We start from the raw sequence: 13,738 nt of genomic DNA on the forward strand, positions 1-13,738 counted from the left end.
AATATGTCCTCTTCGGTGAAGTGTCTGCTATGTCATTTGCCCATTTATTTTATTGGGTTGTTTGTTTTCTTATTACTGAGTTTTTAAAGTTCTTTGAATGTGTTGATTTTAAGTCCTTTATCAGATATTTGATTTGTAAATACTGTCTTCGCTTTGTCTGAGCCTTGTCTTTTCATACAGTGTCTCTCAAGGAGCAGAAGTTTTAAATTTTGATGAAGTCCAGTTTTTCAAATTTTTCCTTTTGGGCAGGTTCATACTTTTGGTATCATTCTATGAAATCTTTGCCTAAACCAGGGTCATAAAGATTTTCTCCTAGAAGTTTTGTAGTTTGGGTATTTACATTTAGGTCTCTGACCTGTTTTGAATTACATTTGTTATGGTGTGATGTATGAATCAAATTCAATTTTTTTTTTTTTGCATATGATTATCTAATTTTTCTAGCACTATTTGTTGAAATGACAATTCTTCTGTCCTTTTCCACTGAATTATTTTTGCTCTTATGTTGAACTTGGGTTCGGTTGTCTATATATGTGTGAGCACCTATACATTTTGACTCTAACACTTGCAGAAACCTGGCTGTATAATGTTAGTACACAGGTTTAGGAGCTGAGGTTTTATCTCAGTATGTTTTTGTGTCATCTCTTTACAGTATCTCTCTGCTATAGGAGCTATTTAGAATATACACACATTCAAACCCTTAACATATTAATATATACTATATATAGTTATATATTTTTATTTGGATATAATTTCAGACTTACAGAAAAGTTGCAAGAATTCCTGGACACCCTTCAGCCAGATCCCCCCAGTGTTAACATTTGACCATATTTGCATTATTCTCTCTCTCCCTTCCTGTCTTCTGTATGTATATACGTGTGCGTGTGTGTCTATGCATATCTAGAATATAATTTTTTCCCTGAGCCATTTAAGAGTAAGTTGCAGGCATGAGTACTTTAGCCCTAAGTATTGCGTACACTTCACTTTTCTGTGTTCATAAATTGCTTGGGGAAGTTCAGGGTGGTTATGCTATCCATTTGAAATACAGTTTGGTTCATTGGTTTCTGTTTGTAATAATATACATTTTCTAAATTGGTAAATTAATTAATATGACAGTACAACACCATGATAAGGGCCAGTAGTTTGTGAGTTAATAAAAAAAAGTTGCTTAACCTGGAACGTAATAAAAAAAGACACAGACATACCTTAAAATACTTGATTTTAACCTAAAATATCAAACATTGTATTCATACATCAGTCTTGTGCTGTGTGTGTGGGGCCTGTTCTTTGAGTTTAGGTCCAATAAATCACTTCAGGAGAATTTGGTTATCAGAACTGTGATATGAACATGACTGTATTATAAGCAGTTATTCTAGGGAGGGATTGGTGCGTTGATTATTTTGTTTTGTTTTGTTTTTGTTTTTGTTTCAGGTGTATAAAACAATGCAATAATTAGACATACCCCTCACAAAGTGATAACCCCCTTCCCCAATCTACTACCCCTCTGACATCATATATACTGTTACAATTCCATTGACTCTGTTCCCTATGCTGTACTCCACATCTGGTGACTATATTGCCCCGAAAATAAGACCTAACTGGAAAATAAGCCCTAGCATGATTTTTCAGGATGACATCCCCTGAACATAAACCCTAATGCATCTTTTGGAACAAAAATTCATATGAGACCCAGTCTTATTTTCGGGGAAACATAGTATATATTAAATTATAGTTGACATTCAATATTACTCAGCTTCAGCTTCAGGTGTACAGCGTGGTCTCCCTAATAAGACAAGTGCGCATCTGAGACCCTACAAAACCTTTGGTGTGTTGATTCTTTTAGCAAGTTTACTCTAAACAGTCACTGTTGTAAGCTCCATTTAAAGAGGGTCAGGGACCCTCTTTCTTCCCTGACCTCATGTCACTGGTTTATTGCATAGTCTGACAACCTCCATTCCATCCGTAAGGCATGACGCCTGATACACATGGAATAGTCGTGGCCTTCTCTCCAGCACCTCTGGGTTCTAACAGTGCTCACTCCCAGATGTGTCACTGTTGGTTTCTGCCATTGCTGCTTTGTTTCCATCCTGTTTGTCTATTTGGCCAAAAATATAAAAACTTTTCAAAGTATTCAAACTGTGTTGTACAGAACACTAGTCCTAAGGAACTCAAAAAAAACACAAAAACAGTTCTGAGGTCAAATATGTTTTGACAAAATTCCCCCTTGGAAATTTGGAATGTCTGTCAACCAATCAGAGGCTTTCTGAAACACAGGGGACACGCGGTCTCCAGGTATACGCTCCTCATATTTGGGCACATTTTGCCCCTGAGATCATGTTTTAAGGTCGGAAGAATAAATGAATACCTTAGTGTTCTCTCTGTGGCAGCTCTGCAAGTGCTTAGTCAGTATTAGGTGAAACGAATGACCTGATATGGGAATGTGGCGGGTTGCATTTAGAGCCTTTTTCTTCCACTACTTTTCTTGTTCAATAATTGAATGTGACTTGAAGGATAAGTAACCTACAGAGTCAGACAGTCCCTGCTGATACCCATTTCAGTCAGCGGGTGTGAGGTTGCAGGGGGAGGGCGATGCTGTAAAAGGAAAGGAAAAAGGAGAACATGGAGGAAACCAGTTTAGGCCTCTAATTACCAATTATGTGTGGTTCATAACAAATCATTTTTGTTGTTGTTAGTAGACAGTCTGTTAGAATTCTCTGCATTGTTCATTAGCTAAATTACGCTTTTGGGAACCAAATTTATCATTCAACTCCCAACACCTTAGCTTTTGTTGTTGCTGTTGTTTGGAACCTTACTTTTACATCTAAGCCCAAATAAGCAACATCTTTCTCTGAACAAGACTAGATCAGTGTGAAACCTATAGAAGATTCTTCTCTGAGGCCCATTTCATACATTTATATAAAATATGTAGGATAAAAAAGTATTCCACCTCATGCACATTAAATTCCTAACAGGCAAAGCCTCCCCCCAGTTTTGATCCTTTGCGGGCAGAGGGTGTAGGCTGGAGAGATGGAACCTAATTCCCAAAGTCAAGCGTGTTTCTTTCTAATAAGCGTGTTTCTTATGTTCTGATCTACTCCCTGCTAGAAGAGAGAGTGGTGTTGGAGAGGGTGGAGACAGTGATGAAGGAAATGTGCTTTCTAATTTAGGGGGTATTTGCATTTCCTGCATTTACTTGGTGTGTCTCTTCTGCTTCCCAACAGGAGCTAATGAGAGCATTCAGGTTTCTGCCTTTTCCAAAATGCCGTGTACATATTTTCTCATTAACATCCAAACATCCCAGATAGGTCATTTTAAAAACACAGGCCTGGAAAACAGTGGCAGCTCTGTTGTAATTGCTGAGAAGGCCAAATGCAGTATCTGTTACATAAATGTGTAAGCCCCGCGCATTTTGACAGGCAGTTTGAGGCCATCAGTGAGCAAAGAAAGGCTGTGGCAGGTGTGAATGATGCTGTATAAGGTGTGCCTGGCAGATGTGAGCTCCCTGAGACATCCCTCTGATACTCCCAGATGAGGACGAACATGTACTAACTGCGCTTCTTCTCGTTCAATCCAGAAAGTGCTGTTCTCTCTGGGGGGCTCCTTTCTGTATTACGCTGACCGCTTCAAGCTGTACAGTGCCTTCTGCGCCAGCCACACGAAGGTCCCCAAGGTCCTGGTGAAAGGTAAGGCCTGTGAGGACTAGGTGGCGGGTTAATTGTCAGATTCACAATTTTGTGGCCAACGATGGTTGAGGGCTTTTGGACCAAAATCTAGGAGTAATTGATGTGCCACGTGGAGGTCCCAACAAGCCAAAATAAAGGGACTGAGAAATGAAATTCATTAGTATCTTGAATTAACAGTTTGTCAGTTTTCTTAAAATGCAAGTTTTGTCTCAGCTATTTGGGGCCAGAATTGATGGGTCGTTTTGCAGTTATGCAAAAACATAGAGGGTTTAGAAATTCCCTACTTTATTCCTCTTTTTCATGAATTTCATTATACCCTACCCCACTTCATGTACCTTTTTGTGGAGTTTCGTCTTTCCCTCGCCTGTTTTTGTCCCTAGGCAGGTGATACTATCACTTCCTAATTGTTTCACATCGTCACTACTCAAGTTGTTCCAGGTATTCACAAAAATGACTCAAGTTGCAATTATATTTTGCACAGAATAGAGTAGAATTTTTATATTGGCACGCTCTTCTTCCTACATGTTCTGGGAAGATGATGGAGCGTTCTGAGAGTTTCCAGAAAGTTCAGCATGTGGTTGTTGGTGACAGGTAGAAGGATCAAAGAAACACTTTAGTGGTAAATGGCAAAACCAATAGAAGGTTAGATTTCAAAGAATCTCTGGAAATCAGCCTGTTGTCCTTAATACTTCACTGTGGCTGCCATGTAAACAGCTGCTGATCAGTGTCTGAATATAGAAATAATTTACATGTGTTATGCTTTGCTGCCAACGAGAATGAGCTTGACTTAATTTAAAGCCTGTTATAGGAAATAATAGTACCATGCAGGTCTCTGGATAACAAACCAGCCTGCCCCAGATACTGACATACTTAATGGCAGAAAGAGTCTGTGCACCAGAATTCTAGTTCAGCACAAAAATTTAAGGGAATATGGGAATTTCCTTGTCATGCTGTCTGTTTTCACATGTGCTTTATTGGCCCTGTAGTTCTGTGTGTCTGTTTCTTTTTACAGTTTAACTGAATGCTAATGTTATGAGATTGCTAATGTAACAATTTTAGAGCTCTTTGCTCGACAGTAAAATTATATGCCCATTACAGTCCTTAGAGCAATATGTTATTTTAAAACATTTAATTAGATTAAATTCTGTCCCTGTAGATTTTTCTTAATTCAGTAATATTTTTTTTGCACCTGGAAAATATTATCATATTTTCCAAAACTATCTCTTAAAACATTAGGTATGACCTACATTTTTCTAATGGCCAAAATGTGCCAAGAGGGTGAAGAGAACAGTTTGAGAACAAAAGTACCTGTCTATGACTATGAACAGAATCACAGCTAGATTTGGATGGAAGTGACACTTCAGTAGCTCACAAAGCCAAGGATTCTACCTCTCTTGCCCTGACATAAAATACAGTTGTTGGGTTAAATGCCCATGGCCATACTTTTGGACTTGAAGATGTTGAGGGGAATTCCTAGGTCCTTGTAGACATGGACCGAGACTTGAGATGTACTATGGAAGCCATAGCTTCTCATGCATTGGCTCTGGGCCTGGCCTCCCTCCCCTACCCCACTTTGGGGACTGTGGTTTGTTACTCACAGTCCCCAAGAGAATGTCAAGCACATGGGCCACTTGGTCACCTGCCTCCCAGTTCCCTTTCTCCAAAGATTTCTTCTTTGGAAGGAAGAGAAGTAGTGGCCAAGCCCATGGGGGTCTGATTCCTCTTAATGGGGCTTAAAAGGGGTGCAAAGATCTTTATGAGGCCTCCCTCCACCCCCATGATTGCTGTTTCTCTTAATTGACTAAAGATAGAGCTTAAGAATCATTTTACAGTGTCAAATGCTCTTTTACATCTCCTGATGTTAGCTTAGACTCCTAATCACCGAAGACAGAAGTACATTTTTCATCTCTGTCAGGAGCTTTTGAAAACAACATATGCCCACTGTTAAGTCACTTTGATATATTGTCCTTTCTTCTTCCCATTTTTTGCCCTCACTGCGGTCTCCTTCCCCACCATGTCTTTGCACTGAGAAAGCATTAGCCTCGCCTTCCTAATTATCCATTGGCAGGCACCTCTTTGCTTGTCTGGGGACCCACAACTCCCCAGGGCGGCTTGTCAGCCCACCTGGGACACAGATAAAAGCCGGGCTGGTGAGGAAAGTGCTACCTGAGTTAGCTACATGAGGTCAGATGTATGTTTCCCTTTGAGAGAAATCAATCCTGGGCAGCAGGGCCTGGTCTACAGATGCTAATAGCTGGTAGCACTGAATTAACATAGAACAGATCTTACGAGGCATTAACTGCAGGAAATCCATCCTTCTTGCTCCACTTACCAGAGCTGTCCGGTGCTGCTGCTTCTAGGTTGTTTTTTTTTTTTCCTGCCTTTCCTCAAAAGAGGTTGTACCAGCAATGGAATGCTTGAAAGATTAGGAAAACCAGGTAAAGAACATTTTAAAATGTGTTTTCTTACTGGATAGAGCGAGGCCAACAGATCAGGAGACAATTGCCATTGAAGAGGTAGTTTGTTATAGTCCCCAAGAGAATGTCATGCCACGCCATGCAGGGCCACCCTGAGGGCACCAGGGCTGGTCAGGAGATGAGGGAGCAAGGGGGAAACTAGGCAAGAGCCTTTCTTATGGTTCTGTGAGAAGGAATGGGCACGTAAGGGTAAGTGCACTTAGGATGTGCTCTGGGGTAATTAGGGGAGTAGTGGCCCAGAGGTTGAGAGCTAGTAGAGGAGGTTGGGGGGTGAGGCTGGGGCTCTGGATTGGTTGGTTTGCATGTGAAAGGCCAGTCCTCCACTGTCTCCAGGAATTGGCTGGCCCTGGGAGGGGCAGTCTCCCTGCATCTGTAAGGTCTCAGATGTCAAAATATCAGAATAAAAAGACACTCTTTGTGTGAGAAGGGTAAAGAGCAGCCCCTGAAAATCCCAAGTGTGTAGGATTTACAAACCCTATTGTTCCTTAACTCATTGTTATCCCTTAATTCAAGCCCTGTTTTTCCCCCCAAATAAACAAACATACATCTGACAGGCCCTTCCATTGTCTCTCAGAGCCCCCCTTTACTTCCTCCTTGCAACCCACTCTCCGCTCAGTCCTGTAAAAGTCACCTTGGAGGAAGTGACTGACATTGTGAGGAGGGAGTCGGTCATTGGGGTGTTCCCGTTCAGACTGCCTGTGTTGAAACTCTTCCAGCCAGGACAGACGCGGCGTTCAAGGCCTTCTTAGATGCCCAGAACCCGAAGCAGCAGCACTCGTCCACACTCGAGTCTTACCTCATCAAGCCCATCCAGAGGATCCTGAAATACCCACTTCTGCTGAAGGAGCTTTTCGCTCTGACGGACGCGGAGAGTGAGGAGCATTACCACCTGGATGGTAAGCGGGGACCCTGCCTCCTGCCCCGTCCTCAGCCCCAGGAGCCCCTCCACAGCCTTTTCATTGCACGGCCCATTTTCTTTTAGTGGCCATCAAGACTATGAACAAGGTTGCAAGTCATATCAACGAAATGCAGAAAATCCATGAAGAATTTGGGGCTGTGTTTGACCAGCTGATTGCTGAACAGACTGGTGAGAAAAAAGAGGTAAGGACCCCTGCCGACTCCTAGTCTCCTTCTTTTCAGGACACCTGTCAGGAAAGCTGGGTTGCTTTGATTGTTTTTTTCAAAGGGATTGTTTGTAAGTAAAATTGTTGTGGAGATACTGGTTTTGTTGGTGGAACTTTTTTCCTTTACCCAAGGCTACAGTGTGAATTTTCTTCCTCAAGCCGAATTATTTCTTAATTTAGGAAATGGGTTCCTAATTCTCACCCCTTCACTCTCAGGACCTCTGGTTTTGTTCTGTGTTAAGTGTAACAGTGAACTTTGTTGCCATAGCCTGGATTGCTTCTGTAAGCACCATTAAAGGCTGAAGCTATAGCTCCAGAGATTAGAATAATACAGTGGTACCTCGGTTTTCGAACGTAATCCGTTTCGGAAGACCGTTCGAGTTTGAAACGTTCGAAAACTGAGGTACGGTTTCCCCATAGAAAGTAATGAAAAATGGATTAATCCGTTCCAGACCTTTAAAATCAACCCCTAAAACTGCAAATTTAGCATCAATATGACTATCTAATGATCCATAGATCCATAAAATTGACGGTGTTGGTAAACTGCAATGTTCGTCAACGGAGACGTTCGAAAACCAAGGTACCACTGTAACTGCCATGTAGTAGGTGCTCAGTAAGTATTTGTTGAATGAATGACAGTTTCAAATGATTCTGAATCATTTTTTTTGTCTACCTGAAAACCTACTTAGAAGAAATAGTGACAGGAACGGATACCCCTGAAAAAAATATAGAGTGAACTGTACGTTGTGCCTGAGTCATTGAGGAGAGGTTATGTGAATTAAAATACTGATAACACTGAGATGAATCAGAGGGTTATGATATGTAATAATATCCGTCAGTACATCCTGACCCAACTGGAATATTGTCCTTGGTTCTGCTTTCTGGCTCAAAAATAAAAAAAGGGGGAGAAAAGCTGGGAGGGAACTACGAAGAAAGACACTCCTGCTGTGATTAGAAGGAGGGTTAAATGTGGGGCTGGGGGGGTGTACAAGGCTTGGTTGATTAGTCTAGACAGAGAAAACAGGCTTATCTCCAGAGATACAAAAGGGTTATTATCCAGGTGTATTTTTATGTCCTCAGCGAAAAAAATTTTTGGACTGTTAAAAGATAATTTTCAGAAAGAGGTAAAATTATGACATCTCATACAGAGGTAAAAGCAAACACAAATGAAGGAATTTATTTTACTCACAATGTGAAGGAAGCAGGCAGGTGTGTAACAATTCATTGGAAAAGTCAAAACAGCGCAGGTGTGTATATGAAGTGATGACATGTCAACATGATCTGTAAAAGGAGACAAACTGGTTTTTCCATAGTGGGAAGAAGTCAGTTAGGTCACTACCAGACTGGACAGAATTTATATACCTATCCCTTACCTACATCTTACAAAGAGCTGCAAAGGAACTAAAGGCAATGTACAGGGTTGAAATCTGGTGACCCGAGAGGGTGTGTGTGCTGTAGAGGATGCAGTTTTCCACTGAATACAATATATTTTTTCTGCATATTATTACCATCAGGGCACGAGAATGTCCTCAGTCTACTTGGCAGCTAATGTAATAAATCAGAGTGTAGAAATGATGGGCACTGCTGCTCTGGATTTAGTTCTCATTTTCTTGTGAAATATTTAAATAAGTAAAACATATGCTTGTTAAAGAAAAGGGCAAAAGACGGAACAAGGCAAGAAGAAGAACCATCTACAATCTCAATGTTTGGGTGGCTTTTTTGATTAAATTATATATATATATATATATATATATATATATATATATATATATATATGCTTGAATAATTGTATTTTGGAAGTAATTTTGTATCTTGATTTTTTTATATTGAACAAAGAATTTTCATGTTATTTTAAATTATTCAAAAGGATTATTTAAATTGTTGTATAGTATACTGTGTGGCTGAACAATGATTTACTTAATTCTTCTCATTGGACAATTTTGGGGGGCTTCATTTATTGAGTACTATGAATAATACAACAAACATTTTTGATCAAGAGATTTTGTTTTCCTCCTCTGTGTTTTAGTGTATTTCATTTTGACAGAAGTGAATTTTGTTGGGTCATGCAAATGAAATCTTTCATTATATTTTGTTTTTTATTATCTGCCAAATTAATTTCTGGGTTTTAATGATCTTGCAAGCCAAGGACCATTATACTAAAGATTAGAAGGCGAAATGGGTAGTGGATTGCAAAGAATTTAGGAAAAAAACTATGAATACGATTCAGAAGTCAGAGACTAAAAGAAAATATGGCTTTGGTGAAATTGCCTGTCCTCTAAAATAAAATTCTGACAATCAAGTAAGAAATCTTTCCAGCGAGGAACAAAGAGATACAGTGCTGTACAAAGGAGTGTCTTGTGAGCTGAGATTTTGTAAAAAGAAATGTGCAAAAGATGGAAGGAGGGACAGTTGGCTGTGTGTCAGTCTTAAAGAGTAGGAAAATTCTACATGAATATTAGGCTGTACAGAGCCCAGAAAATTAAGGCTTGGAAAAGATGCCAAAGAGAGCAACAAAAGATTATGTTTTAGCACTGTAAGAAGAATAAGAAAGAAAGAAACCCCTCCAAAGGGACCAGAGGTATAATAGCCAAAGACAATTGATTACTCAAGGAAAATGATTCAAGTTTCATTTGATCCCTTTTTTTCTCTTATTGAGGAGAATGGTCTTCAAACTGGTAAGGATGGAATGGTCTTGATTGCACAAAAATAAACCCTTGGGAGAATGGGTCATGGAGATGCTCTGTGCCAAGATGAGTTACAATTCTGTAGCACTGCTTGGAGTGTATGTATACTGGGACAACCGTGGAAATGTAGAGAGGCAGACAGTTGGAGTTACACAAGTTATGTCCCAACTTTCACAAAGGTGATTCCTAATTATTGTAGTTCCCTTTTAATGGCAATATCCACTAAAATCCTGGAATGGATTCATGAACAGTTTGTAAACAGGAATAAGAATATTTGTCAGTGTCTCCTGGGACTGGTGGGTCTATATTGAAAAGGTAACCTTGCAGGGACACAGGGTCCCTGGTCCTGTCATCAGCCAGGTTTCCTCAGGTGGTCCCTGAAGGCAGATATGTTCACAGAGAACAAAGCTGGGAAAGAAACATCTTAGGATGCAGCTGGGCCCTCCACCTCCTACCCAGCGTTAGATGCTACGGGCTTGCGCTGGACCCCACAGAGCATCCCTTCTGCTTAAGTCGGAAGAAGAAAAGGCCTAAGATGGCATTTCCCCTTAGTAGCAGTGCCCCCGAAACCTGGCTCAGCAGGACATCCGAGTCGTTGTTCATGCAGGGGCCTCTCAGCAGAACTCAGGCTGGGGTTTAGGGAGAAGATTCAGGAGGGGAGCAGTAGGAGGCCAAGGGAGAGGCTGGGCTCTTGGCCAGAGGGAGCAGCCATGGAGAAACTTGTCGAGAGAGAAGCCATGCACACTAACCCTGTATCAGCCCATGTTTGCTGTGTAATAAACAACTCAGAATCTTAGTGTTCACCACAACGAACGTTTATTTCACACATGGGGTGTAGTCAGCTGAACTTTGGCTTCTCTTGGGGAGCTCCAGAGCTCGGTCCTAAGTGCGCTCCACGTCTCTTCCTTCGAGGATCCAGGCTGAAGCACCAGTGGCTGTCATGGGCCTGTCCTTTCCGTGGCTGGTAGGCAAAACCTCAAGAGGGCTGGTGGAACCTTCTTAAGCCACGTCCACGGCCTGGGGCCCGTGGCCACGCCCAAAGTTATCAGGGCTTTGCCTAGTCTCGTGGGAGGCACTAGAAAATCACACGCCGGAAGGTGCACAGATATATATATATATATATACACACACACACATATATATATACAGATATATGTATATATCTGTATATATATATATACCTTGAAGATATTGTGGGTTCAGTCCAAACCACTGCAATAATGTGAATACTGCAATAAAGTGAGTTACATGATTTTTTTGGTTTTGCAGTGCATATAAAAGTTATGTTTGCACTATACTGGAATCTATTAAGTGTGCAATAGCATTATGCCTATAAAAACAATGCATACCTTAGTTAAAGAATATTTTATTGTTAAAAAGTGCTACCATCATCTGAGCCTTCAGCGAGTCATAATCTTTTTGCTGATGGAAGGTCCTATTTTCAATTTGTAAAAAAGAACGTAATATTTGTGAAGCACTGTAAAGTGAAGCTCAATATAACAAGGTATGCCTACAATTCTGTTGGAAGAAGGAAGTCCAGTTTAGACAATGATCTGCCCCAGTGACTTTTAATTACTTTAGGAGACATACTCCCAAAGACTTTGGCCCAGACAGTACACAGAAATTTGACTCGTATATATAACCATTCCTCTTCTGTGTGAGTGTTTGGGGCCTGCGTAGTGGAGACCATATAGTTCCCTTAGCTGATACTGTCCTGGGGGTTGGTTGACTAGTTACTTCATACATATAAACAAAGTAATATGATTGCTAATTTCTTTTTACCCTTGACCATACTACTAATAATATAGCTCAATAATCATTAGAGTAACCATTACTATTATACTGATCTCATTCATTATGCTGGCAACAATACCACTGAATTCTGCACTGTTGGAAGCCACGTCACATCTCCAGCACTGTGGCCTGGTTTGGTGGCTCGCAAAGGGCAAGGCCAAATGACCCTGTGTTTGGCAAAGGGCTGCTCAGTTGCTGCTGTATTTAGAAACCCAGGCATCTCATCAGCAGCAAAATAAACCAGAGCCATTTGTTCTGGAGAAGCTCAACATCAAGATTTCAAATATTCATAATGCTGCCTTGAGGAAGAGGACCTCGTGCGTGGTGTGTGTGAACACAGAGAGTAGAACCGGGAGGCCGTGGGTGGGTGGGTGGCCGTGGGTGGGTGCTCAGGGAGGCGTGTCTGAGGTACGATGTCCTAACAATCTGTGGTGTTTACCAATGGGATAGACCGTGAACTCGGATCGTAGCAAAGTCTTGTCCTGTGACGTGTTCAAAGAGCAAACAGGTCAACAGACCAGATGATTTCCCACCCTGGATTTGTCTGTCGAGTGGGTAGGAGGTTGGGATTTTGATGGGCTGGGAAGCGGGCCAAGGACTCCAGTGAGAAAGACAGACATGAGGGTTGTGAGGCGTACTCACTGGCCTGTGGGCACAATCTCTGGATCATGATGTCTGGAGGGCTGTACCCCATGGAGAGGACCTTGTCTGTCTGAGACGATGTAGCGTTTCATCTTCGGGGGCATGTGACTAGACCTCATGATTTCCGAGGAGCCCAGAGCTCACGCTGCACGGGCTGCAAGAGCAGTCTTCAAACTGCCCAGCTAGTTTCCCTCTTCCTCCTCTAAAACGAAATAAAATCTTCTTTAAAGTGAGTTGGAGGAATAAGAAATCATTGATTCCACTGCTTCCCAGATGACCTTTGCTCCAAGGGGATTTAAATTCATGGACCTGTAGTTTTCCGGGGGTGGGTCTTCATTATCATTGATGGCATTTGTCTCTCTTTGAGAAACTGTCTCTATTTGAGCACAAAACGTCTCCAACTTGGTAGATCAGTTTTGACAGATTTACTGCATGTGAATTGCAAAACCCTGATTTGTACCTTTTTTCCACTTTATTATTGAAATTCTGGTAGATGCACATGGGATAAAGGGGAAAAAAGGATTACCGAATGTTTTTAAAGACAATACTTTCATGAAGCAGAATTGACATCAGAGCAGTGGGGAGGTAGAAGAGGGAAAAAGGGGTCAAATATATGGTGATGGAAGGAGAAATGACTCGAGTGGTGAGCATGCAATGCGATATATGGATGATGTATTATAGAATTGTACACTTAAAATCTATGTAATATTACTAACCAATGTCACCCCCAATAAATTTCATTTTAAAAAGATGACCATATGTTTTTAGAGACAATATTTTCATGAAGTAGTATTGACATCAGCCTGTGGAACTTTAAAATGTCATAAAAATCTGAGTGTTTATAACACCACCCAGTAAGTTTTGCTTTGTCCCTGGTTTTCAGGTTGCAGATTTGAGCATGGGGGACCTACTTTTGCACACCACGGTGATATGGCCAAACCCACCAGCCTCACTGGGGAAGTGGAAAAAGGAGCCAGAATTGGCAGCCTTTGGTAGGTATCAGAAGAGGGTTTGGGGTTGGGGTGGGGTGGGGAAAGAGTCTGGCTTATTTTTCAAAATAAGAACATTTCCAAGACACAGTTTATTAAAATAAAGCTAATTACAGTTATCCGAATTTGTCTTCCTGCTATGGCCACCAACATATAAAATTCATGGACCCCAATAAATTTAATTTAAATTTCCCAAGAGACCCATGTCACAAATACTAAATTAAACCTTCCAGTTAAGTGGGGCCACCCAGTTACATGAGAGGGAGGAAATACTTGTGCCCAAGCCTACCCCAGGCATAAACATACAAGCAGGAGAAGTGGTTTTCTTTGTTTTGGTGCTGCTGCTGC

General features: G+C 41.2%; 1 protein-coding gene across 8 annotated transcripts in view; it reads left to right on the forward strand.

The window, feature by feature from the left end:
* Positions 1–13,738, forward strand: part of TIAM1 (TIAM Rac1 associated GEF 1) — a 362,433-nt gene that overhangs the window by 333,325 nt on the left and 15,370 nt on the right. For all 8 annotated transcript variants that reach the window (XM_074326168.2, XM_074326172.2, XM_019730167.3 and 5 more), the window contains 4 exons: positions 3,572–3,680; positions 6,874–7,053; positions 7,140–7,258; positions 13,285–13,393. In XM_074326168.2, coding sequence (XP_074182269.1) covers positions 3,572–3,680; positions 6,874–7,053; positions 7,140–7,258; positions 13,285–13,393 — 517 coding nt within the window. The remainder of the gene's footprint in view (positions 1–3,571; positions 3,681–6,873; positions 7,054–7,139; positions 7,259–13,284; positions 13,394–13,738) is intronic.

Source organism: Rhinolophus sinicus, chromosome 17 (genome assembly GCF_057876585.1).
Source record: "Rhinolophus sinicus isolate RSI-liver-muscle chromosome 17, RSI-T2T, whole genome shotgun sequence".
Classification (NCBI taxonomy): domain Eukaryota; kingdom Metazoa; phylum Chordata; class Mammalia; order Chiroptera; family Rhinolophidae; genus Rhinolophus; species Rhinolophus sinicus.